At 34.1% G+C, this 27,826-nt stretch overlaps 3 protein-coding genes and 1 pseudogene across 7 annotated transcripts in view; 2 read left to right on the top strand and 2 right to left on the bottom strand.

Annotated features, from left to right (window-relative positions):
* LOC117214465 (probable cationic amino acid transporter) overlaps nucleotides 1-12,759 on the top strand; it is a 63,400-nt gene extending 50,641 nt beyond the window's left edge. The window contains exons 5-13 of one of the 2 annotated variants that reach the window (XM_033460595.1): nucleotides 4,847-5,018; nucleotides 6,102-6,285; nucleotides 6,584-6,708; nucleotides 7,103-7,356; nucleotides 7,450-7,692; nucleotides 8,103-8,247; nucleotides 8,341-8,434; nucleotides 8,522-8,649; nucleotides 9,118-12,759. In XM_033460595.1, coding sequence (XP_033316486.1) covers nucleotides 4,847-5,018; nucleotides 6,102-6,285; nucleotides 6,584-6,708; nucleotides 7,103-7,356; nucleotides 7,450-7,692; nucleotides 8,103-8,247; nucleotides 8,341-8,434; nucleotides 8,522-8,649; nucleotides 9,118-9,443 — 1,671 coding nt within the window. In that variant the 3' untranslated portion in view covers nucleotides 9,444-12,759. The remainder of the gene's footprint in view (nucleotides 1-4,846; nucleotides 5,019-6,101; nucleotides 6,286-6,583; nucleotides 6,709-7,102; nucleotides 7,357-7,449; nucleotides 7,693-8,102; nucleotides 8,248-8,340; nucleotides 8,435-8,521; nucleotides 8,650-9,117) is intronic. The other variant, XM_033460594.1, reaches the window with a different exon arrangement.
* A 3,233-nt stretch (nucleotides 12,760-15,992) lies between these two features.
* Nucleotides 15,993-25,536, top strand: LOC117214254 (protein obstructor-E-like). Of its 2 annotated transcripts, XM_033460194.1 has the most exons (6): nucleotides 15,993-16,158; nucleotides 18,614-18,817; nucleotides 23,251-23,454; nucleotides 23,618-23,812; nucleotides 24,462-24,660; nucleotides 25,091-25,536. In XM_033460194.1, the coding sequence occupies exons 2-6, from the start codon at nucleotides 18,754-18,756 to the stop codon at nucleotides 25,161-25,163; spliced, it is 735 nt and encodes a 244-aa protein (XP_033316085.1). In that variant the 5' UTR covers nucleotides 15,993-16,158; nucleotides 18,614-18,753; the 3' UTR covers nucleotides 25,164-25,536. The 2 variants fall into 2 exon arrangements, with proteins under 2 accessions (XP_033316085.1, XP_033316084.1); XM_033460193.1 differs by lacking the exon at nucleotides 15,993-16,158 and having other exon boundaries at nucleotides 18,545-18,817.
* On the bottom strand, nucleotides 20,341-21,271 carry LOC117214255 (annotated as a pseudogene).
* A 4-nt stretch (nucleotides 25,537-25,540) lies between the features above and the next one.
* Nucleotides 25,541-27,826, bottom strand: part of LOC117214253 (parathyroid hormone/parathyroid hormone-related peptide receptor-like) — a 29,585-nt gene continuing 27,299 nt past the window's right edge. For all 3 annotated transcript variants that reach the window (XM_033460188.1, XM_033460189.1, XM_033460190.1), the window contains exon 13: nucleotides 25,541-27,645. In XM_033460188.1, coding sequence (XP_033316079.1) covers nucleotides 27,520-27,645 — 126 coding nt within the window. In that variant the 3' untranslated portion in view covers nucleotides 25,541-27,519. The remainder of the gene's footprint in view (nucleotides 27,646-27,826) is intronic.

Raw genomic sequence — 27,826 nt, 5'->3', positions numbered from 1 at the left:
TAGATTATCCGCTATAATTCTATTTTCTTTTGACGTTTTTCCGAAGAGATCCGAACGAGTCTTTAATCCCATTCTGTTAAATGTCCGATATTGTTGATGTTATTAATATTGCTTGGCTTTGTTAAATTAACACTTTCGCCTGCTAACGCAACGTATGCGTCATGGGTATTTTCTGTTAGGTGTTTAGTGACGTGACCTGTGCATCATAGGGATTTTCTGCGGTACGTCTAATGACGCAAACGATGCGCCATCAAGTTATTTTCGGCAAAACTTCATACTGAGAGAAATATCTTGCACATAAAGGGCGTTTATTATGTAATGATAATAATAACAACAATACCTATCGTTATGGCGCAATATTGTTCTTTCAAGCACAAAGCTGTATGCGTTAAATGGCGGCAAAGATATTAACTTATATGAAGGATTTTATAATAAACCTAACCTATAACAGTCTTATAGTACTTAGAATCATAAACAAATATAAAAGAATACATATTGATATTTAATTAGAGAAATTAAATTCAGAAATATAAATTAAGGAAGTTAACTTCTAATTTTCGACAAAAATTCTCTAGATCCTTAATTGTCATCAGAGATCTTTCAAATGTATCAAGTTTTTTTAACCGTTGCTAATCTATAAAAAACTTTCTTTTCTCCTCTTTCAATGAAAATCCTCGAGATTCTCAAACACCCTTAAAGATTATATATATTCGGTTTTCTGAATTACTCCTAACGTACACAAAATTAAACTTTTCCTCGAGTTTCAATTAAAATGCTGCAGATTCCAGTTTCTTCAATGCCTTCAGATATTAATCTTCTAGAAATGAAAGAGCCAGCGGTATGTACACACTAATTCGTTTGCCTAAATTATTCCTAACCTATTCAAAATCATACTTCCTCCTCGCCTTTCCATGGAAATTCGCCAAATTCTCAAATGCCTGGAGAAATCAACGTTCCAGAAACGGTTAATACGCGCATTCTATCTGACCTTAGGAGTATGCGTGGGTTTTCTGGGGGTGGCTTTTCAAATCTTTAGCGACCTCGTCCCTTCCTATTTCTCACCCCCACGCCGGAAATTGCTCGAGAGGTCACGGCAGACTGCTTGTGTCAACCTCTCGATTAATATTAATGCATGCGTTAACTACCTCCTCTCTCTTTGATCACACCTCTGAAACTACCCCTTTGTAAGGGCTGACCGTCGACCATCGAGCAATTTCGATTGATTATATTCCGTAATGTCCATCGAACAGTGACGCGGGAATTCTGTAGTTGTTTCTCTTGTTGTAACCTCGATCCCTGTTAAGGCCTCTTGCAAATACAACTGGGGATAAAGAGGTGCGTTGTAGGTCAATGGCCATCCGAACCGCCGTCATTAATTCGGAATAATAAGAATACGGACGAATCGCGATTCTTTAACGACCCAAAGGTACTTTGAAACTCCTCCGTTCAGCGTTAGGGGAAATTTTATTTCCCTATTAAATAATAAATAGAAAGTCAAAATAATGTTTTAATCGTGAATAAGAATTAAGTTTCTTATTGAAATAAAGATCGTTTTAACGATGTTAACAATAATTTATTTATTATTTATTATTTGCAAATGAAACTCTACCTTTTGACGTATTCATGATAGCTAACAAACATTATTAAAAATTACAAATCTTAATATACAGTCATCTTTCTGATTGAAATGTTATATTCGCGTAAAGATTAAAATCTTCTTTGGGAATATTAACTTTTTGGAAGTGGCTACCTCTTTGCCTTTGGCTTGGTATTCTGATCTCTTGTTTCGCTTAATTACTTCGTTCCCTAGCTGCTTAATGAGAATATATCCTTTTGGTTCGTATATTTTTGTAATAAAGATATTTTTTACGATAAAGCAACGTTGTCTACTCTACTTAAGACTGACAACATCAACAAATATATTTTTATACAATTTGATGCAACATTTTCTGCTAATTTAATAGAGTATAATTATTTAGTAGAATTTACTCTATTACTTTCTTTAGTGATTCCTCCTTTGTTGTTTCGGGCCTTGAGGGGCTTTGGTTTTACATCCCTATATCTGCCAATTTGCTCCGCTAAAAGCGAGCCATTTTGTTCGTTAACGTTCTCTTGTACGACCATGTATTTCATCGTGGTAACATTTGCTTCCAACATAACCTACAAATTTGCTCGTTTAGCTCCACGCAAAAAGCACGTAATAAATTTCAGAAATAAAACGAAGCGTAAGAAAAAAGAACGAAGGCTACAGGGCGAATGGTTGGAGGGGGGTTACGCCCGTTTAAATTCAGATGTCTGTGTCTTTTTAACGAGGAAATGCATTCTCTGCTTGGAGCATTTCCACTCGAGGCTTTACGTGGGCGGTGCTTGGAATATGGGGGCGTGAGAGAACTGCGGAGGCGAAATACTACAGGGTCAAGCGTGTATTCTCAAACATTCACGAGATTTTTCTCTTCCAAGAAAAGAAGTCATCCTATAGAACCTGTTAACATTTCAACTTGCCAAGTTCCTTCCTCGATGAACACTTTGAACGAATAAACCTGTCCGTCTAAACTAGTTTCCCTCCTATCTTTTACTCCTTTTTATTTCATTCGATCGTTCGGCTGGAAGAAACACGCGAAATGGCCGTAGAAAATAAAATTCCGATCAGTTTTTAGGAATCCCCAGTATTCTAGGGATTTTTACGGCGATTCGGTTAATAGGGAAAAGCTAGTTGCTCTGAATTACATTCCAATCTACTTCTATTCCCCTTCTATTCTTCCCGTCCTATCGCAGTAGAGAAATCCCCATAAAATATAATTTCGATCAATTCCTAGGGATTTCGTTTTTAAATCCGATTTTTAGTATTCCGTGGATATTCACAGTGATCCAGTTGATCGTGGTATTTCGTCTTCAGATTTAGTTCCTCTCAATTGGATTTTGATCCATTCCTATTCCAGCGAGAAATTTTTGTTATTTCATCTTCATACTCATTTTTTGTTCCAACATCTACACACTGCATCGTTCTCTTCCTTGTTTAAGTCTTTCCTCCGTTAAGAAGATTAAAGTAACATGTAGCAAACAAATACTATTACATAATATTCTACAAACATGGAAGAACGTTCGAGAATTTTGGGATTCGGATTTTCAAAGAAACCTATAAAAGAAATTGTATGGACTTAAACGATCCAATGTACAGACGACGTGACGTAAAGAGTCAAGTAAAGATAAGGTTACAGACGGAGCGTTAAGTATAATTTCTAGAATTCTAGAAGAGATCTCTAGTATTTTCAGAATAATTCGATCAATAGCGGTAGCCTTTTTTCACATCCAATTTAGTATCTAAGGTTTGTAACATTATTCCAGTTTACGATTCGTCACTTTTATGAAATAAAGATGGTCGTAATGCTCGGGTTTCGTTTCCTACGAGATTGAATTAAGTTTTCAATTTTATTCAGTTTCGTTGAAGCTGCCGACATCAGAATTCATAACGACATTAGGGGACCTTGAAAAATTTAATGGGCTACGGAGTATCCCCGTTGAAAGGAGGCCTGGAAGACTCTTCAGCTCTCAAAGAACGTTTTTATTAAGGTAGCAACTTAATTTGCCGATTTCTATCCTTCCCGTCCTGGGGATCTACTCTTCCCAAGTAACGAAATATCCTTTGCCATTGTTCCACTGATTTATTCATTCCAGTATCGGGTTATTTCAATCGCATAGTTATTTTATCCCTAAATAATTCTCTCATAGATTAATTACTAAATATTATAAAATTAATATATTATAATATTATAAAATTAAAATAATAGGTTGTTAGAAAATTCTTCAAAAAATCATTTCTTTTTGTTAATCATCAAGCGTCGAGTTGTCCAAAAGGCTCCTATGATTTTCACAATTGGAAAATTCCAGTGAAACCATATTATTAATTGTGAATATTATCGTACGGATTGTAGATCAGATTTAAATTCCTTGTAAAGTTATCAACGATATCTCATTGTGAGTTAGATTTCAATTCGTTGCGAAATAAGTCTCAGCCAGAATTGCAGGTTAAACGGTTGTGCAGAAAAGTTGCAACATGTTGATGTTAGTAACGAAACGAGCGCAACTTCTCGTTTGTCATTCTGCTCACCAGAACTCCAACCCTAACAGGCTGCAAAACATTTCTCATCCTCAATTATTCCCCCTTGTTCGCGATCGAGCTTCACCCAGAATGTGATCAGTATCTTATTTTAACTTTGCAGATAAATTTCCCATCACGTTGTACGAAGGGATAATAAATTTTCAATTCGACAAGATATTAATAACAAAATTCTGATGCAGAATTCAATGGATAAATCGTCTATTCGAAAGCATACAATTTTTATATCATCTTCCAGGATATTTATTCTATAAATTCTTAGTTGAAAAATATACCGTTGTTACAGAACATTTTGTAGACAAAATGTCGTATTCGGTGACATAAAGTTTCTGTAGAATATCCCCTGAATAAATTCTCAAATAAAGAATGCGGGGTTTTACCTAGAAAATTCTAAGGATAACCTTCTAAGTTAAAGAATATGAAACTCTTCAAGAATATTCTACGAATATTTTCATCATTGTAGAATGTGTCATTCTTTCAGAATGTTCTATCAATTATTTTCCAGACCAAGGGTACATGGAACTCTTTAAAAATTTATTCCACGGACAAATTCTCCACTTGGGGATATTGAAAGTATGAATTGCAAACTAGAACAAATCCATCGATAAATATTTCAAAAAGAAAAAACGAAACGATCGTGTGCTGTTGACACACGCACATTCATACACACGTCTGAACAGGAATTCCTGACTTTAACTGTCCTATTAATAGGCAATATACTTGTTGCAGGTGTTCACCGGTGCAGCGACGTGTTTTTACGCGTTCATCGGCTTCGATATTATAGCGACCACCGGCGAAGAGGCGACAAACCCGAAGAGGAGCATCCCCCTCGCTATAGTCGCCTCGTTAATCATAATACTCACCGCTTATGTCACTACCAGCATGATGCTGACGCTGGTTGGTAAGTACTTGTCCGGTTCCCTTTACTCTCTGCTGTTTCTACAATTTTCAGATTGCAAACAGGACCAAACATAGGAGACACAAAAACAGAAAGGTAGAAGAGTTCCAATTAAAAGATTAAGCTTCAATTTAAATTCACCCTTTCGTGGAAAGAAGAAATATTTGGAATTGTACAGCCTGTGTCTTCATAACAAATGACAGAACAACTGCCAATAATGAATATATATATATAATACTATTTTAGAGGGAATAAAGAAAAATGAAATTTCTTAATTTTAATATTTAAAAAACTTTATATAATTTAATAAACATTAATCTCTTTCTTCTTTTGTATCTTGAATTATAGAAAATGTGAACAATTGGATAAATACATTATGGCTTGCAACATGCTAAAGCAAGAATGTTAACATCGTCTTAATTTAAACTTTAAGTGCTTACATTCAAACAAATGGTATAAGTTCCAAGATGAAATATAATTGTGACAACAATAGTTTACAAGTGCAGCATAAGGAGTAACCAAATATTCGATTATTTTATGAATTCAATCTCTTAGTTTTATTAACATTGTTAACACAGAAGCTTGAAAATTATTCTAATCTCAATTTGACGTTTGCTTGAATTGCAACAAACAACAAAATAAATATAGCTACGAGAACAACATTCTATAGATGTTCTAGACTGAATAGTTGTTATTTAATGACGCTAGTTTAATTATTAACAGGCAAGTGATGGCATTTCCACAGATTATTCGCTTCAACTCTGTCATCCGTCGACCAAAAGGCCTTTGGCCATCCTTGACCTCCCTTCACGCATCTCTGGCCACCCTTCAACGACACGTGATCCTTCGCTTACCCTCGTCACACAGGCACGGTTCGTTATGCTTCTAAATAACGGACATAATTGATGCTTCTAAAAAGCCAACCTTTACATTTTTCGAACGCGAATACTTGGCAGTTCTCTTAACACAGTCTGCTGATAAAAGTCCTTAGAAAAACAGCCTAAAAAAGAAGAAGGGAAAAAGTAAGAAGAAGTAAGAAAGGTACTAGGTGGGAAACTGATAGAATGTTCTACTTCCTTTTTTCAGTGCCATACGATGAGGTAGATCAAGATTCAGCATTGGTGGAGATGTTTGGTCAAGTTGGAGCATACAAGTGCAAATATATCGTGGCAGTTGGTGCGTTGGCTGGATTGACAGTCTCCATGTTTGGTAGCATGTTTCCCATGCCTAGGATAGTCTATGCTATGGCCCAGGATGGCCTTATATTCAGGTAAGTTTGACCTGACAGCGTTGTCGGTAAGACTCGACTCGTTTTGCGTTTTTAAATCTTCTTCTATGTAAAGTTGAATTGGTATTAGTTAAAATAAATATTAATTGAAATTAACTAAATAAGATGAGAACAAAATAGACAATACATTTTCTAGAGATGTTACAAATTTCTATTTGAAAAATCCCAATATCGATCTTCGTATCTTTATTTAATTCATAAATATCCTTTTGTATATTTCATTAATGATCACTTTGTAAGATCTACACTTTCTAATGATGTATTTTTGTATGGTCACTAGGACTCTGAGCCAAGTGTGGCCAGCAACAGGTACTCCAGTCATAGCAACACTGACTTCCGGCGTGTGTGCAGCCTTGGCTGCGCTGTTTATTCAATTAGAGGTGTTGGTAGAGATGATGTCCATCGGTGAGTCCTATAAAAAAATCAGCTCTCCCTCTTCCTTCACACCGCAAAGAATCGAAGTAACCCGAACCAGTTAATTCTTTCAATATCGAGTCTTCTTTAAGTCACGTGAAATATTTCTTTTCATCGATTACTAACGATAGCGAGACGTATCTATCGTTATCTGGTTAATAGTTCGTTAAACTATAGTTAAAACACAGAGCGACTTTCTTCGCTTGAGGCTACAAAAAGGAGAAGTTGCCCTTGAAGAGTTAAAAATAAGAACGGTTTCCAGTCATTGTTTAGGTGGAAACAATGTTCAATCAGCAGCTTCTTCTTTGACGTCTCCAGCGAGATAGTCACCTCGTATATAGTATCAAATACATAGTTAAAATGTTCTTTGTCCTTGGATTTTTAGGTACTCTACTAGCGTACACTTTGGTGTCTACCTGTGTACTGATTCTCCGTTATCAACCTCACTCAACGAACCTTGTAGAGTTGCTACCACAGAGTTTAAGAACACCTTGCCGATCACCAACTAAAGAAAATCAGGGAAATGGTCAAGTGACTTATGGAAAGGAGCTGAGACCCGATCAGCTAACTACTGCGCTGAATTCTGTCCAGGCTACACAATCAGATCTTGCTGCAGCAAACAGTGGCCAACGTATCATGGTAAAGTTGCAAGAATAATGAACACTATTGTGACAATAATGATAAAAATGTTTATACGAATGAACAGTCAAAGATGAACTGCTTGTTCTTCAGGTAAGAAGAGTGAGGAGATGCAATAGTTCGTCGCCAGACTCGGACGACACTTATGGTGCAGAGGAGGATGAAGTTGGTCTGGGTAAAGATGACCAATATTTAGTCAGTGATAGAACTGAGAATAAATTCTACGGTAGTGTGCATGCAGCTGCAGCTGCCTCCGGTTGTGGCAGTACGCATCAGTATCCAGGAAATACGCCAATAATTGGACCACCTTTAAATTACCTCCAACGTCGGTTGCAGGTATAGAATTTAGAAGCTTCGAAATGTTTCTTTCTTTCTCTAATTATAATTCTGGAATATTCTTTACTTTCCTAATTATAACTCTGCAACATTCCTGTTTTCCCTGATTATAACGTTATAGGATACTGTTTTATTCTTCTAGCTATAATTTTATTTATTTTATTTATTTTTTGTTATACTCTATTAAAGTAATACATATTTTTTATTGCCAATTATAATTTTATTCTAGAATCTTCTTTCAGTATTTAATATTGAATTTTTCCCTTTTTTCTTAAATTTAACAATTAAATATTTTTGTAGTGTACAAAGTATATAGTATAAGTATAATAATTAATCTGTAATTTTTTCGTTTTTAAAATTTAATTTGGAGTTTATTCTGATATCTAATATAAAATGTCTTGTTATCTTAGGCAGCGCAATATCTCTGTCCTGCCATCTTCCCCTGGGTTGACAGAGGCCCAGCGACGGAGGCGTCTGGTCGCTACGTCATGAAATTAGTCGGCGTACTCTTTTTGCTGATCCTCATCTTCGATTTGATTATAGTTTGCGGCATGGGTGAGCCACAGAGAAATAAACCTTTAACCTTTCACCTTTCTTTCAACTTTCCAATCGATATCAATAATGTAATACTAACGTTATTCATTTTAGGAAATATGGGAACGTTCACAACAATAATGATGTTCGTGTTCCTCTTTGCCATAATTGGAGTGTTGCTTGCCATAAGTAGAAAGTCACAAAACAGGTAAATTTCAATTCGAAATAGAACTTTTACTTAAACTTTAACTAAATATTCTCTTACTCAGTTATTGTGAAATTGGAACATTTTTAGAAGTAGCGTAATGTTTATGACACCGGGACTCCCATTCGTACCGGCGATTGCTATCACTGTGAACATATACCTCATCTTCAAACTGAGCATCTTGACACTCGTCAGATTCACTGTCTGGATGATTCTCGGTAAACCTAACAAATTTCTTTTTTACTTTAACGCAATTTGAATCATAATTACTCGAAGAGATACTGCATCTTGTAAGCACCTTGTAAGCTAGTGCAATGCTAATGCAAAATCCAAATATAATTCTTATTAGATATCTGGTTTACAACCTGAAGCTTCCAGAAGTAATAATTTATGTAATATGTACAGTACTTTGGATATTCTAGTACTTTGGATGTTTCTTTATATTATTAACTGCTAATACATTTTTGTATCTTTAAATTTCCCATAAATGCACAGAAATGTCAAATTCCTATTAATAATAATTCTACTCCTAATCTATTTTATCCTATTGATTACCTAGAATCACTAATAAGAAACGTTTAAGGTATCCTAGTCTAAATATGTCCTAATAACATTTTAAACTTTCTCAAGTTTCTAAAGTTTCAAATTATAAAACCTAACATAACCTAATCTATAACCAATCCTAGGTTTCATCATGTACTTCTACTACGGTATCAAGCACAGCAGCCTGGAGGAGGGAAACACTTCGGAGAATCTAGAGGAAAGTGTGTCAGCCGGGAACATCGAATTGACAGTAACAGATACACAAAAGCAACAACCGCAACAACAACAAACGCATCCGTCGTACACGACGACTGATCGCAGCATCTATGAGGGCCAGCAACTAGATGCATTTGGGCAGCCTGTGTTCGGCAGCACGAACTTCGGTGGGACACCAAGTCAAAGGCCAGAAACTGCTGGCCAATCATCGCTGTTCATCGACCACGAAAGCTTCCCCACCTGGGACGATTGAGCGGCTACCAGCGCCGATATAAATATATATATTTGATGATATCAAGATAAATTATTATGCGAGCCTGACCGGCGTCGAGCGTTCATCGGCGTAAAAAAACGACCCTTTCGGAGCTCGCGGTGTATAATGGCCTTTGAGAGGTTATGAGGCGAGGGACTATGGAGTTGGTACTCGCGAGGCTATTCATTTATAATTTTTAGTTAGCTAATACACAAGTTAAATATTTGCTAAGTGCCATTATGTTTGAAAATATTTCATTGGTTTTGAGGTTTGGATGGTTCACAGGAGGAAGTTGGATAATTGTTTTTCAAGAAGGTTCTTTTAAGTTCATGTTATGATTAATGGAGGACTGTTTGAGATTATGATGGTTGACAGGAATAGGTCGGACAGTTGCTTTTCAAGGAGATATTTTAACGTTAGGTTATGTTATAATTATTGGAGAATTGTTTGAGATTAGAATGATTGACATAAATAAGTTGGATAGCTGCTTCTGAAAGGTCTTTTAAGGTTAGATTATGTTATACTTAATGGTGAACTGATGCATCTTACTATTGTGAAATTAGAGTTTCATTGATTGTAAGGTTACAGTGGTAAACAGATAAATTAGATAATTGGTTTTCAAAGAGATTTCTTTAATGTTATAATTTATATTATGATTAATGCAGAATATGCATTAATGTTTGATCTCGAATTGCTTTAAAACAATTTTGTTGATTTTAAAATTAGGGTGCCCGACGCAAATAAGTTGGAAATTTATTATTTAAGATGGCTGAAAGAGAATTGATGCATATGCTTCTTCGAGTAGAGTGTAATGATTTAATCATTTGTTTCTTCTATGAAGAATTAACGAGGAAATTTCACGAACTGGTTTTTTTTAAAAAAAGGATATGGAAACCCAGAATCTTTCTCGATAAGCGCTCGACGATTGTGCAGGAGGTGCTGCTTCGAAATTCTGAGCTTCCCTTACTAATTTCACTTCTCCACACTGAGAAACGTCAATTTCCAAATCCATCCTAATCGATCGTCGAGCATAATCCACCTTTTAATGATCATTCAAAAGAACCCCCTGAATCGAAAAAAGGTAAAGACAGAAACAAAAATAGCGGAACCGCGAGTCTCCGATGGGCGAACTTGTTGACTACTGTTTGGGACGAATGTAGCAAATAATTTTCGCGGCAATATTTATTATTCTAGTTGTATAAAAGTGAGAGAGAGCGCGAGAGAATGGGAGAGTCTGAGAGTGCGAGAGAATGAGAGGCAGAGCTGTCAGAGGCGGAATCATGAAGAAGAAGAAGAACAAAAATAGAAGTTGGGGGAGAGACCATGGCTAAACTTTATTTTGGAGCATTCCGAATTTTTTACCTTTTTAATAATATGTGGTAGTTTTCGACGAATAAAATCTGAAAATACCGTATTTAAAACGCAGAGATTATTATCTTTAATGTTGTCTATACATAAAGTTTATGAATATTGGACAGTTTACTTGGATATACATGTTTTATGACTCATTCAGGTCGAGAGCTCGATTAACTGAATAAATTGATCTTTGTTTGAGTTAGGTGTAAGTTAGATTTAATTAGTATTATTAAGAAACATGTTGTTCTTAGATAGATACCAGCAAACTGAAGACCCGCAAATGACGGGATGCGTTATAGAAGCCAATATGATAAAGACAAAGACCTTGCTGATCAAAGTCTAAACATCGTCCAAACAAACTGCGCAATGTGTTTGAACTTTATATACACATAATATATAAAATGATGATCCCTATCCATGAAAGTCATAGTTCTGCATTTTACTTCTCAAAAACTCTCATACGTTATAAAAATAAGTATAAATTTGGTATGCCCCAAAAAGAAGTTCAAGCGCAACCATTACCATTCTTAGGTGTAAAGCGACACTTGTGTTTTCCAAGAGAGCATTTTATCTGCTAAAAGATGCGTGTAGACGTGCAGCTAATTGATGAAGAGAGAAGAATTAAAGAACAAGACGATCGTAACGAAGAAACTTTGTTCCTGAGAGTTGAAGAAAACACGAGAGTAGAAGATGAAGATGGAAAGAAACAAAATGGCGGAGAAAATATGAAGAAAGAAAGAAACTGGATCTTGCCTAAATCTAGTCTTTCCCAATCTTGAAGAAAGCTTAGAATTATATGATTATAATCTTACAAGAGGAATTTTAATCTTATCTTGTACATTAAACTGGAATTGCGACGTGAAGTCGCGTTTCCATTGGACATATTCGATTAAAGATTGTTAGCCCCCTGCTAGACACCATAAATAGGGTTCTATGGGAGTTGCAGAGGGCTGGTATGAATCAACAAACAGGCAAATTAAATAAATAAATAGATAGAAAGACAGAGACACAGAGAGAGAGAGCAATATGTAGATTTGAAATTATTGATATTTTGAAATTGATACAAATTCTCAGCTCTGGGGTGCCCTACTGTGGAGCACCATAGGAAAATCGTATCTGTTATTTGATTATAAATGTTCTTCAGTAGAGAACATCCAGTTCTAATAATGACAAGTTCCTACAACGACTGTTGACCACTCAATTGTTATTATTTATAAATGGTTTTATGTATCTTACGTTCTAGAGTAGAGTTGTGATTGTTACTAGTGGATATATTACCGACAACCTTAGGTTTGTTTGTTTTTAAAATTTACAAAGAAGAGAATACTCTTGGAATATCATAAACGTCCATTCGATGATCGTATTTGTCACTTTGCTTTGGGAAACAAAGAGAAGAAATTGTAATGAGGAAAATTGTGAGAACAAAGGAAGCTGGTATAATCGTATGAAATGACAAGGATGAGGCTAAGGAAGATACTAACTAAATATAAAAAATATAGGAAAATTGGGTAAAGTAAGAAAAGTTGGTAAGTGAAAAAATTGCGAAACTGAATAGAAGCGTTAAAAAATGGGAAAATTGGGAAAATGAGCAAGTGGAAAAGTGATAAGGCAAAAGGGAAAGAAGAAATTACAAAGGAAAGACAGCTACAGGGGGCAGCTTGGGAAATTTACGTCTCTCCATTTATTCTATTCTCGGATCTCCATATCGGATCTACATATCGATCAGTGATCTTTTCACATATCAGTCTGCACCTTTTGCAAGGGAAAAACCGTGAAATTCTGGTAGTGGAACGAATGATCAAAGAAGAGAGCGCAAGAGTGGGAGTAAATGTCGCGGAAGAATGAAAGATTGATCTGAACATTTATCTTTAAGTATTAATGCGTCTGTTAAAAAAATTTTTCTAATATATATATATATATATTATATTATATTATATTATATATATATGTATCATATATATATATATGACGAGATATACTTTCTATGCGCGACCATCGATCTATAGGTTCGATCGCGGATCGATCGATCCAAGAACGAGGCTGCTGTATTAGGATTTTTTTAGTTTTCAGTTCCGACCCCTGTAACGTCGCTATTAGGAGCTTATCGGCGGATGAAGAAGAGTAACAAACAGTATTTTCCAAATATGACTTTAACTACGATATCGATTTTGTTATGTTTACTAGGTTAGGTTAGAAAGATTCTAGAAAAATTTACTTGAAAACAAAGTACAACCATATCTCAATTAAGATAATCTAAAAAGGAAGACCGATTAAGGAAGGCACGAGTCTTCAATGTGGACTAGTAACATAATTAGGGGAAAATGTCTTCTTCATCCCCCATATGCTTCGATCTAAGTTGAGCGGTGATCGCTGTTCCGAATATCCGCTTATTCAGCATTGATTAGCAATCTTTGAACATCCCTGACAACAGTTTTTGAACGAGTATCAATAACATCGAAGCACTTTTAATCCCTGGAACAATATTTGAAAAGGGAATTGCCCAAGAAAAATTCCTTAGAAGGCATAGTAATCAAGTTACTGGACATATTATCAACTTTGTTCGTCTAAAAAAGCTTTAATATACTCTGAACAGTTGGTAGCATTTGATTTAAATCCAAGTCCAACTATTTACCGGCTGGGTACATTCTCAGTTTGTGTTGTTAACCGAATACATATCACTGTGACTAACGTCCTAATAGAAGAATATTAGAAAAGAAAATGGTTAATGATTGTTGATACTCGTTGAAGAATGAAAGATTGGAAACCATAGCGTAATTATCGATCCACAAAACGAATTAGACCTTTGCGCTAGGGAAAAAGCCAGGAGTTGAAGTTGTTTGAAGATAAATGGTTCCATTTTGTGAAAGAACAGTGCCTGCACATCCACTTAAAAAATCCCTGGATCGTCAAACAAGGCTTAGAAATAACTCGAGCCCCAAAAAATAGAGAACTTTTGATCTTTCTTTTTTCTCGTGGAACGTAAAATTTCGAGAATCTCTTTTACAAACCAATGGAGAAGAATAATAACGGCAAAAGCGGAATCTCGACGCGGCACTTTGCTCTTTGCTTTTTTAGTTAGTCTTTCAAATTCTTAGATAGGAGGAAATGGCCTACTGCGACGTATGGCTGCTCGATGAACCTCTGACATCTTCCTACCAACGCGAATAAAATCTCAGAAACTCCCTAGAAAGAAGAAACTTTTATTTTTTGACAACATACATAAGAAGAGCATAAAATTACCAAAAATTCTTATCAAGTTGATTGACAATTTTTAAAAAGAAATGTTCTTGTGTGATTGTATAAGTATTGGAAACATAAGGCGACGTGTTGTTCAAATTTTTCTTCTACTCGTTCTCTCGTAAGGAAAACAGGCGAGAAAAATAATTTTTCGAGTAGAATCGACTAACGTTAGGTTCACTCAGGCTCATCAAGCACCATGCTCGAACAAAGCGTACTTCGAAATTGCGGTAAATTACTCCGGAACACCGAGAAGAGAGCGGAATGGTGTTAGAAAACTATAGTCACGTGTTCAGTGGCGCAGCTTACGATGAGAATTATCTTCCAACGCGTTTAACGAGCGAGAGGGATCGTGTGCGTCCATTTGAATAAACATTCGCTTCTTTTTCTCGTTTGCTGCAAATAGGGAAGTGACGCCAGTACGGGGAAGAAACTAGTTTTCTTCGTTTCCCGTTCGGTTTCTACCTCCAAGTGACCACAGAGTTCCCATCCAGATCCCTTTCTCTTCGTTCTCTACATATATGGACAAATTCTTGAAATTTCGTTCGAAAACGAGGGTATCTCGATGGAAACTCGCTTTTCAGAGTTCTGATCGTGCATCCTCCACCAAAAGTGGGGAATTATCTCGTTTGGTACATCGTGTGGAGCGATGTTGGTCCTTCCACACATTCGGTTGGATGATACATGGTCCACCCACACTCTGGACGAAACAAGAAATCAGATTCGTTATTTATTCAACTTTTATTCGGTATATTTAACATTTTACAGTATTATATATTTACAATTCTATATTGTTTTGAGGTTAGGATACGTTTCTTGTTACGGGAACGGATAAGGAGTAAAACAAAGAACATTGCAGGAAAATAGATAATCGGACAAAGACATATCGTTTGAGTATTATTTGGAGAGATCAATTTGATTGTTTTTGAATTGAATAATGCAGAAGCTTTTCGAGTCGTCTTTAAAGTTAATAATTTTAGAAACAATGTGAAAATTGAGTAATATGTTCCAGTGTGGAGGAGTGAAAAATGACAAACGATAACGGAGTAAGAGAGACAGAGAGTGAAAGGTTGAGCGTGAGAGGGAGAACTAGATCGGAGAATGTGTGAGTCGGTGTAATTATCGAAATACAAATTTTTTTTCTTCTCTCGGGGAAAATCGTGGTATCTTGGGAAGATATATGCGCACTAGGAAGACAGAATTTTCCATGTAATATATATACCCTTACGTAACTACGTTGTTTAATATTGATAAGGATCAAAAATAAAAGTGATTATTCAGAAAGTAACCAACTGTAGATTTATTTTCGGAAAATGAAATGTCTAACATTCCCGAAAGAATCTCGAAAAGTAACTCAGCTTGACTTGGGTGTTCTTATGGGTATCTGATAGTTTCCGCGGCTGAAGCCGTTGACGAATAGAGTCAATTATTATCATATGTAATAATTTTAGAAAAAGTGCAGACACAACGAGATTGAAACTCTGGTTTCGTGGTGGTAGCCGGCCACGTTACCGTCTTAGGCACTGGTCTGCCAGATTAATTCTCTTAATTTCTTAACTTTCTTTGCAAATGAAAATTTGTTTGATTTGTAGACATAGTGACTGATCTCAGAGCTACACACATCGCCAACTTTAGACCAAAGAAGTGCAGGGCAACAACTTCAGGCTAAAGAAGTTCCCTGCGTTATCACCCGCCAAAGAAATCTATGTTACTGATCAATGATAACACCTTGTTGCATATTATTATCGACTGAGGACATAAAAGATTGTGACATACCTACCTGCCAAAAAATCAGAGTGCTTTCTATACGAACTCGATTAAAAATGTAGTTTTATACCTTATTTGTAATTTCATAGAAAAATTCAGTTTCGATTCAAACCGCTACTCTACTGTTGATAACGTCGCATGCGATACAAAAATGATATGAGGAGTCAGGTGACCCCGAAAATGCAGGACATGAAAAAACATTGAACGTCACATCTATTCGGTACCTCGGCAGTGACATTGTTATCATATCACATTTTACATATATTTTAATTATTTTAATTTGTTATCAACATATTTCTTTTTGTAAATAATCGATTAGGGACAAGAGTTCGAAGCATTGAGACGTGCCGAGAAGGTAGGGAAATTTTAACGAAGTTTATTATAAAGTTTAGCTTCGATTTAGAAGATTGGATTAGGTTAAAGTGTTAAATAAATAAGCTTAGTTCCGCTTATATAAAAATAAAGTGTTTATTGTGTCCAAAGTGATTCTGAGTATTTGAAATAAGTCACAAGATCCTCACAGTGTCCATAAAGTGAACAAACCTTCATTAATAAAACAAAATTTAATTAAAGGGATTAAATTCAGCTTTCTCTCTATATTCCTTTTAAATCACGAAATATCTATATAAAGGTTTACAAATTCTAATCAAAAGATCGAAGTACTCATTTAAATAATATTTAATTTTTCGCAAACTAGTTTTAAACTATGAATCGAGATTGCACGTAGGCGTAATTGAAAGTATTTAAAAGGAAGCAGATTAGTTCGCTTAAATATTGTGGAATGTGTAATTAATACAAATGGAGGAGACTGAATAATTTAATGAACACGTATAATATAACCTTTACTCGTTTTAGATCGAATTATCCAGTATTATCATATTTAATCCAATATCATAATCTGGCAATGTAAAATATGTGTATTCCTATAACTTATCCTGGCTCAAATATGTTATTCAGAATAATGATAACAATCGACAAAACAAAATAAAAACTTTCATTATAAATTTCACAAATATTAATCAATTAATAAAGATTAATTAACATTCGTTTTATTAATAATTTGTTTTATAATGATAATATTCTTCATTGTATATCAGATTTTACATCTATTAAGAGGAATTTTATTATAATAATTTAAATGTATTTTATTAGTAAATATTAATTCATATTTATTATCTTTAAAATTTCATTGCCCACTCTACTTTACATAATATTAAAATACATCAAAATTTAAATAGGATATCTGAAGGTTATATTAGTTTTCCATATTGTTATCAATATTTATTATTTTATTTGACTTACTAAAATAATCTATAGCGTCCGGAATTATAACCATATGCTCCATCATGGGTAAGGAGATGCAATAAAATTTCATATCACGAGTCCCACGCATCTCGTTAATTTTTCAATTTGAATTCTCTCGTAAAAATAATGGTCAACCATACTATAAGGCGTAAACCAAAATCGATTTCACGTTATAATAACCATTGAACGCTACACAAAGGATCGTATTGAAACACTGCTGGGAACGAATTCTGCTCCAAGACCAGAGTCATGTAATTACTCGTTACAATGGCAATGAATGAAATGGTGCAAAGTCAATTCTTCCTCCTGCAAATTAACACGAAAAACAATTGCTTAAATAAATTAGAGATATAGAAAAGAATAGAAATTAATAAATTTAAAACAAAAAATAGAAAAAATAAAAATCAAAGTGTACAAATGCATTCACCTAAGTGCAATACTAATTATCTCGTAAGAGTTTTATCTACCATAATTTTGATTATTGATAGAACACATAAAACATTTCCAAAAAAAAAAAAAAATAATACAGACAATGTAACTGTGTTTACGAAGAGATTATGAATATTCAATTTCGATGATTCACTTTCACATGAAAGTGTAAAGGATACAAATCCTTTCGCGGAAGTACGAAAGAAAGAATTATACATATATAGAAGATATAGGAAAAAAGCGGTTAAAAAGATACAGGAATTTGCGTAACGTCGGACGATGTGCTAAGTTTCGCGATTGGAGAAGCCTCAGGCGTCCAACCAGCAGAGCCTTGACATTTTCTTCGATTTTTTCTACGTATCGCTCGTCTACAAACCTTTTCTTCGATACATTAGAAAAATAAGCTGTAAGATGGACAGACTCGGTTTGGAATGTTACTTTGCATTGCGAGCTCGAAGAAAGTGAGGTTAGGATGGCATTATAGACGCCGTTTTGAAGAATCAATATTTCAAATCGGAAGAACTATTTTTGAATAAGAAAGGTAATGCAATTGTATGAAACAGATTAATTTATTCATGCACATAGGTACGGAAATTTTTTATTTTAATTGTACCTATAGATTGAGATATAAAAAATATAATTTAAAAAAACATAATTATGCATTAGGTCATCGTTTCCATTTTGTAATATAGAAATACACCAAAATATAATTGGTGTATTTCTATATTACAAAATATAATTCCATAAATACAATTTTTGAAAAATAAATGAAATGTACACAATGCATACAAAATATGTAAAATATCCAAAGTAGATGAAACAAATCTCAATTCTAGGTCCTATCTTTTTATTTGTGTTTCTAAAAATATATATTCGCAGAAATATTTGCAGTCAAATATGATTTTATCTAATTAAACATTATTGAATGAAGTATAAATATACGATGCACTACTAATATACAATATTCTCATCCAATCTTCAATTTCTATCAAAATTCAAATTTCTATTATCCTCCCATAGTAATCCATTGCAAATCCAAATTTGTCTTATGTAACATAGCATCTCAAAATTTTGAGTGATCCCAAAAAACGTATGAGGGAGGAGAAGATCGAGAAGGAGCCGGCATGCGTGGTGGTAGAGCGAAGATCATAAAAGCTCGTGAGCAGGAGGATTCAGATAGTTTTGGTTTCGGAAGTCGAGACAGCAGGAGCTCGAGATGACCATAACAACAACGACCGTTCGTTTGTTGATCGCCTGCGGCGTCCTCGGCTTCGCGAGCTGTGAGTACTGTGACCAGTTGGAAAGTTTCGCGGGACGGCACAGGGGCAAGAGAGGGTCTGCCCTCTATGGCCCTTTTCACACGCGATACGTGTATCACGAACTGCGTATTGCGATACACGTTCGTGATACACCTCTGGAAATGAAACATACAGTCTCATTTGTTCGTGTATAGGTTGCCTGTGTCTATCGCCTGTGTTGATCATTCTTTGATCTACCGACTTCGTACGAAAAGTATCGCCAGCGGCGGAGGTACTTGGGATACAGGAAACCAGTAATCGCTATACTATATATCACGAAAATCGTCATGTGAACGCCTCCATTGGTATATACGTAGGGTAAGTGCTCCTAATATCGCCTAGGCGTAGCCCGTAATATCGCTCACCAGTAATATTTTGGGAAAAAAGAAGTAGGAAGGATTCGGCAACATAAATTCTACACAAATATATATATATATATATAAAGACGTATTTTATATTTGTACATGAAACGCAAATAGTATCTCTTTCGCTTGAGACCTTACCTTTTATTTGAGAACAACTGAAAATTTGGTAGGCGATGTTGGGGGCACTTACCCTAGATTCAGTATCTATCTGAAAGGACTATCGCTCACGTATTTTTATATCCGATATTTCCATATGTGGCACTTTCAGCCAATACGCGTGCTCCTCTTTATGATTGTGTTACGTCTATTAGAAATAACCAACCAGACTCGCATTCCTTCCAGAGGGCTTCTTTTCAACTCTCGTCTATACAAGATCGTATCTTCGAGAAAGCGAACGCCGTTCTCTTCATTTTGCAAAGCAGAATCGGTGACATTTCTTGTGTCTTATAATGCATGGTTCCTGAAGATATGTGTGCTCATCTGTGATTACTTATGAGAGACTCTTCCTTAGGGAGACTGTCTTATTCGTGGCAGACTGCAAAATGAAAGATATTATTATCCCTTGCAATTTAAATTATTCAAAATATATCGTTTAACGAAGAATACGTTTTATTTGCGAAAAGAAAAATATTATCACTTGTAATTTGCTCGTTATGATGGAATTTATTAAGAATGGATGATTGATAAAAAAGAAATTGTGTAATCATAGAAAAAAATCTCTGTTTTCAAGGATAACGTTTCTAATTTTTCAATTTTCTAATAAACTATGAAACTTTAAGGAATATTTTTAATAAATATCATATTAATTTCTGCCACAGGCCTTCGATTAATTAAATGTTATTTAATTAAATGCAAATACTAAGATATTAATATACGATGTTCTTATTCAAGCTAGAAGAATACATACCAATTCTTAAAACATATAGATAGATGAATATACATTTTCCAAGTTCAAGTGTCACATGATAGAACAGGTATAATTAGCAATTTTGTATTCAGTCAATGGAATCATATGATTATCACAGTTATTGCGATAATAGGGATTCCAGAATCAGTGTAAGTGCTAGTAATTGCAGTGAAGATAAAAATTGGCAGAGTACTTGTTGCAATGAAGTTTACAGCTCTTTAAAATCTGATCTTCTATAATACTGAATTCTATAATACTCATATTAGACATCTTCTATCATAATGCCCCATAAAACAACATATCTACAATAATACTAATGTTATCAAATATGTTATCTATAATAATACTACAGATTCATATATAATACAGAATATCCATAGAATATTTCCCATAATACTGATCTAACCGGTTCTTTCAAGAATCCAAGAATTACTGCCTCTTTTATGGATTCAGAATGCATTAAAAGATACTTCAACAGATTCTTCTGGTCATTATGTAGGTTTGTAAATTAGTGGAAACAGATGGAGAGAGATATTTCAATGGCTTCAGCTTGTTTGCTCATGTAAATTGTGTCTTGTTGCTTAGGTTCCAAATTATTCCATCGATAAAAATAGTCGTGTTTGTTAAAATTCATTGACTGTCCCGGTAAACCATTCAGCTTTTCATCATCATGTTGCATCACCACGTCACGTTTTGCACGACCATTCTCCCACGATAATTCTCATTATCGCTTTATGATCAAAATCACACCGTTTCTCATTCAGATACTCACTCGATTGCCAACCTGAGTGTTATTCATTATTCACGCTACAAAAGAAATCAATTTTTTAATGCCGAAGATTTATCTAGAAAAAAGGAAACTTCCAAGTTTTAATTCGCTAATACCGAACACATCAACTAAGAAGTGAAACATTTACAATATACGCTTGCAATATTTTCTAATCGTGTAAACAAACGGAGAGTTCCAATAAAGCATACTATAAATCATAGATTTCCGATTTTGTAATAAGTTACGTAAACTGAAGACGACGATCTCGACGCCCGAGGGAAGCTACAGCTTCCGCTAAGTGAAGCAGAGATGCCTAATCCTGAACTGGCATTAAGGTGGTAATTTAACAGTATCGTCACGCTATACTTTCAGACTTTCATACCTTCCCTGATTTTTACGCGTTTTACATATACACATATATGTAAGAAATTCTACAAAAGTTCACTTAAGTACTTTCAACCATATAGTTTGAATCTATAACATTTAAATTTTTAAAAAGGTTAAACGGGGGAATCCTTTTATTTGCAACTATTTTATATCGCTAACTACTTTTCCAAAATACTTTTCCATAATTGCATAACAATGTTTTATGTACGTCTTTTAATAACATTGCATTTACATAACTTTTACGAATTATTTCACTCCTTAGTTGCTAGTCAGTGAACTGAGCTGCTTATTTGCCAAATCGGTTAACTTCGCAAATCGTAAAATAGAGAAAGTTGATGAAATTATGTAAGATAAGCGTCAATTAAATGCTTTTCCATCAAGAAGTTTCAAAAATATCAAAAAATAGATTTAACCACTTCGAACGACTTGAATTAGTATCAATTTCTATTTCGGTTCGTATAATTGAATAATATTCGGTGTAAGATGAAGATAGATAGAGAAGTGCGGAGGTCAAATCGCATCCTCGAACTTTCTCCGTTCGAGAATTCGATAGTGAGCGTGAATACATGCGCAGTTCAGGGACCGGTTTCGTCTTCAAGGTGCTGCATTATGCAAGGGGCCAGGGTTTCCCAATTCGAAGGACCGCGAAAAGAGCTCTGCAAGTATTGACCATTCATTAGCAATCAGCGTCTTCTGTGTTTGTTTAACTTATCAATAAAGAAATAGAATGGCGTTAAGCGTAAAAGAGGAAGACATTTTTTAAAAGCTCTGAATATGTAAAACAGGAAAAAGTATATTACAGAACTGATAATTAAGGATATTTTTGATATTCGATAATAATAAATGAAAGAATTTGGAGAAAAGATTTTATGGGAAACTTGTGCAAAAAATGTTGAAATAAATTATGATAGATATATAAAAGACAGTAGTGAATAAATTCAAACAATTAATATACATATATACATAATCTTATATTGAGATTGACTAGTTGAAGAAGAACTAGACCAGATTTATAGAGAACAGATTATTAAATTTAGTAAAACTAAATCGAGTGGATAAAGATTGGATCAAAAATTCTTAATAAACTGTGACGAGTTACTTTTATCATTTAAAAAATGATAAATCACAGAATTTCTTAAAATCTACTTTGAACTGATGGAAAATGAAAACATTTGGCAATATCTATTCCTGGAAGATCATCGTCGTGGATCACTTCAGAAATTATGAAGTAAGAGGCACGGAACCAGTGCAAAATGATTCTGTAACAGAAGGTGAAGTAACTCGGACGATTTCATAAAACTCTCATCGAGAAACTCTGTCGTGAAATAATATTGGAACAGGTGTTTGACAAATGTACGTTGAAAAACCTGGATTCTCCTAACAGCTTCATCTTCACGTTCCGTAACAGTTACTTGCAATCTCAAGAGAATGTTCTTCTGTTATACTGTGACTGCTTTATTATTTTCCCTGAAATTCAAATTTTCATTATTAATTTATTTCATTATTAAATATATAACATATATGATATATATACTAAATATAATACATATTAAATTATTATTAAACAATATTACTGTTAGCATTACATATAAACATATTTTTTAATATTACATAGGCAAACTGGATCATTTAATATGTTTAGGACAATTTCCATCTATTACTTCAATTAAGAAATATATTTGGAAATTGCAAAAATATTAACAAATATATACTGCAACATATCAACAGAAACAGTTGTATAGGCTGCTGTAAAAAAATTCCAAAAGGGAAACCTAAAAGAACCATATGTTATAATGAACTTATTATTTCTCTGAACCAAATTGTTTCAAACGTTTTTCAATGTAACAATTCCTCTGGAAGAAAATCGAGGGTGGAATATTTACTGGATCATTAACAACCCAATTTTTCCCACAGAGTATGGAAATAACATGATTCAAGATTAAATAGAGTTAGCAAGTAAAGAAAGCTGTTTATCTTATTTTTACAGCGGCCAGCGTACACAAAGATAGCTGTCCTGAAAAGAATGGCCGATTTTCTGTGCCATCCCAATGTGACGCTTACATCGAATGCATTGATGGTATCCCGGAACACAAATTATGTCCTGAGGGACTCTTATTCAATCCTAACGTGAGGTTCGCCTATCCTTGTGAATATCCTGCCGGTGTGAATTGTGATGGAAGACCTAACCGACGTTAGTATCATGTGACAATAGTCTTTTCAAATTTGATCATTTTTTGTAAATTAACTCTGCAATATATTCTAGATACATATCTAGATATGTGAAGACAGCATTTAAATGCCTGAAAAATAATTTTATTGGCAATTAAATTAAAATAATAAAAATTAATTTTCAGAGACACCACAGCCAACGGATGACTGTCCCCATCAGTATGGTTTCTTCAAAATCGGAGATCAACAGAATTGTGGCAAATTCATGTCCTGTGTAGAGGGGAGAGCACATGTTTTCCATTGTCCCGAAGGGTTGGCCTTCAACTCTGAATCTTATCGTTGCGACTGGCCTGATCAAGTACCAGACTGCGATGTTGAATGTGAGCGGATTTTATATCTCCTCTTCTTTACATCTTTCAAACATGTTTTTTATCTTCTTTCGTCGCATCACAGCGTAAGGAATTTTTTACATATTAAAAGCATCATACAAGAGCAGGATTCCTACAGAAAGTGGAAGATGACGACTTAACCTAAACACATCATTCTTTTCACATTCTCGAATTCTTACAAATATATATATTTCAATATTAAAGAATTATAAACATTTACGACATTTGTAAGATATTAGTTTATTTTTAATTTTCAAGTTTATCGTCAAAATTTCAAATTAATGAAAGACTTGCCAATTATATTGGGAATAATTGTTTTTGTTATTGCAATTGAGGTGCATTCTGTAATAGGACAGATACACCAATTAATATTTCAAGAGAGTTAGATTTTTTGGAGTAAGTTCAAACAGGGTCTTTCATACATCTGTGATGTTGTTGACACTGTTGTCGTTAAGATACCCAAAGGAAAAGATTTTGATGTTATTTTAAATGTCATTAAATATGTCTAATTAGAGCGAGAACATTTATACCAATAACTTACATAGCATGGTAGCAAAAAGTGAAATTGTGCTGTTGTGTGATTCGTGACTTCAATTACACTGTTTAATTGTTAATTGCTGCTTTATTATTGTCAATGTAGCGTTCTTAGGACTACGGTGCCCAAGTGATCCTAACGATGAAAATCGACTGTACAAGTTTGAGTTCTACGCCAGTCCTTATGACTGTCAACGTTATTTCGTGTGTGTGAATGGTCGGCCACGATTGCAGGTCTGCGAAGAAGGAAAGGCTTTCAGCCAGCTGGAAAACACATGTCTTCCCGCGCACAACGTCAGTGGATGGTAAGCGGATTTATAATAAATTTCCAATAAATCTCAAACAAGAGATGCAATTCTGTCAACACTTCTTCACTCGCCTATTTGACTTATAAGTCCTTCACGTACAAAGGAAATTAAACATTATATAGTCTAATAGTTATATCAGATAATTAGTGTAGAATTCATAATAATAACAATAATAATAATAACAATTTTTTAATTCTCTAATAAATCTTTTTCACTATTTTGTATTGTTAAATATTAGTAATACAACTATTTGTCTACTTTAGTAATTAGGTAAATTTTGTAATTGGAGCTTCTAGGTAATTGACCAACGTATAGAAACACAATATTCCATTAAAGTCTTTCCTCCATAATTTAATATTACGTAATTCTTCCATAAAATTGTTCATTTTTTGTGAATTTTTATTTAATATGCCCTTTTTATTTTCAGTGAACCACTCGGTTTGCCGCATGAGAAAAAGAAAGTTCCATTAATAGGTACAGTTATAGAGGGAGGATCATAGTAATGACTTTAATGTACGAATGAATGATTTGCAAAGAGATACGCTCATTTGAGAGTAAAACTATCACGAGTTGCTTTCGAGACCATTTCTCGCAAATGGACACTATGTTCAGAATGAATATCCGTTTTGATAGTGGCCAGCATAGTCGATCTGAACGCAGTGTCCACTTGCAAGATATATCTCAAGAAAATAACACATGCAATTTCTATTGTGTGCCACTGTAGAAACTACAAGAAAATGAGTAGAATGTAATAATGTAAATACATGAATCATTGATAAGAACTATTGTAAAAATGATGTGCTTGTATTTAGCACAAAATTGTAGACCAAATAGTTTTCAAATAAAAAAATCTGTTAGGAAAATAACAAACAATGTATACATATGTTCCACTTTATTTCAATCAATTATGAACTTTTACATCGAATATACATATATAAGAGCTTCGACTTGATTTCTAAAATAGAAAGCTGTTGAGACAAAAGGTAATATAAATGTTTTTAAATATGGTACGATCCAATACAATTACGCATTTGTACTTTTTAACAGATATAGTACTTTTCCATGATTTAATCAGAGAAAATGTTGTATCAGAGACGCTCTCATACACTGGAATATTTCATGTATCTAAAAATTTACATATCAAAGTACTGAATCTGTTTATCAAGTCTTCATTTTAAATTCAAGCTACTACACTGATTTACTAATTATGATTCATTCTTAATATTGATATGTTCGTTCAATAATATTTTTCCAACGAATCTTCCTGGTAAAACAATAACAGCGAACAAGAAAGGAAACCAATAATTGACAATGAAATTGACATCGAAAAAATTCCACGTAACCCTCGTTAATCGGAATGTCTCCATACATCTATGTTTAATTATGAACAGTCGAGAACGTGATAACGGATAATGAATTGATTAGATTTGAAATACAGATAGGCAATAAAGCACGTGGAAAATTTTCAAGCGATCTCCTCGTGTTCGTAAACTGAATTCATTGCAAGAAATAACAACCCGAATACACACATACAAGAATACACAAGAATAAAAACATACATTTGCTTGCAATTGTACATCATAAATACACACGTCACTGACAATTATTCACATATCCTATGTACAAAGTGATAAACGACAAAGGACTACATCTTGACAGTTAATCCAGACTCATTGGGAACGGATATGGACATCATTCGATTTCAATCCGTTCCATATTAGCAAAGTACAAGTCTCAGGAAATCCACGTAATCCTGGTCAAATGAATTCTTTGCTGACACTAGTACTACCAACCTGAACTATTTCCTTAATCTTTTTATCCTGATAAGAATCAAGAGTAATTTCGTCAAACATATGTTTTGTGTTTTTCGCAAAACAATTAGTGGGTGGTAGTTCTAGAGATAATACGATATTCACAGACTAACGGTCGTTCACTTTGCTCGTTGACTACACGAAAAAATAATTGAAGATGGATGTACAATATATAAAGCTAATACATATGTATATCCAACTTGAATTATTATATATCTACATCCGTTTACAGTCGGGTTTAGCAGATTCTGATGCAGTATATATAACATCTACAGGTCAAAGGATAGAAGAACATGTATAAAAAAATAAACGTGTGTCTTTAAGTTTAAAATCTCCAGTTTATAATTTTAAAGAATCTGAGATATATTATTATATAAAAAAATAGCTGCTTAAAAGTCTTGAAAAACATTTGTCGTTAATAATTTATTACAAGTATATCCACAGTGCAATGTTAAACGAGGGAAGATAGATTTATTAGCCAATAGTTTCTTATTTTCTAGTCGTACAATAAATATTTCTGTAAAGAATAAACCTGTGTGTTTACAGTTAGCAATTTAAAGCAAAATGGTCATAGAAATACTGGCAAGTCATTTATCACTGTTACAGTTCAGCGTTAAATTGCATTAATTACCCTACGGTGATAATACTTGTCAATTAAATTGTTTCGTAAATCACTCTATAGTAAAACTCAATGAAATCCTTTAGAAACCTTTGTATAACAATTATAGTGCAAATAGTAACATCTACTACAAAAATAGAAATTTTGTAAGTCCATCTTCCCTCGTTTTAGCAACTTCATTATACAAAATATAGAGTAATACAAAAGCAGTAGAAGAAATGTGGATGTTGAACAATTCAAGACTTTTTAGCAGCGTTATGATTAAAACAATTTTGGCGGACCGTTGATGCATTTACAGTCTTCGTACGTTTTATAATAATCGTGTATAGTACACGTTCTTCCACTGAAGAAATTTTCTCATTATTTTTATTAGCTGTTTGCACGCAGAGTCTTAGTAGTAAACTGATTTAAATCTGATTACGGGTTTTATGAGGACCCATGATGTAAATTGTGTAGCTCGTAGGCGAGATGACAACACTCTGAATCACTCCAACAATGCTGCTCTCGAATTCTGTCTGTATTGAGCCCTGTGCAAGGCGTTACTTCCGAAACCTAAAATGAAATCCAATCTTAGAACATAGATTTATTAATCCCTAGTTAGCTGAAAGTTCATGAAAAAATACATTACCTCCATTTAATATACTTTTAAGTATATTATTAAATATTTAATTCATTCATTAATTAATTACATTTATTTATATAAGTAAATAAACGCTTCGATATCTTTGAAATT

Source organism: Bombus bifarius, unplaced genomic scaffold (assembly GCF_011952205.1).
Source record: "Bombus bifarius isolate JDL3187 unplaced genomic scaffold, Bbif_JDL3187 scf7180000009200, whole genome shotgun sequence".
NCBI lineage: Eukaryota > Metazoa > Arthropoda > Insecta > Hymenoptera > Apidae > Bombus > Bombus bifarius.
The sequence above is the reverse complement of the archived record's forward strand: the minus strand, read 5'-3'. Positions and strand labels throughout refer to the sequence as shown.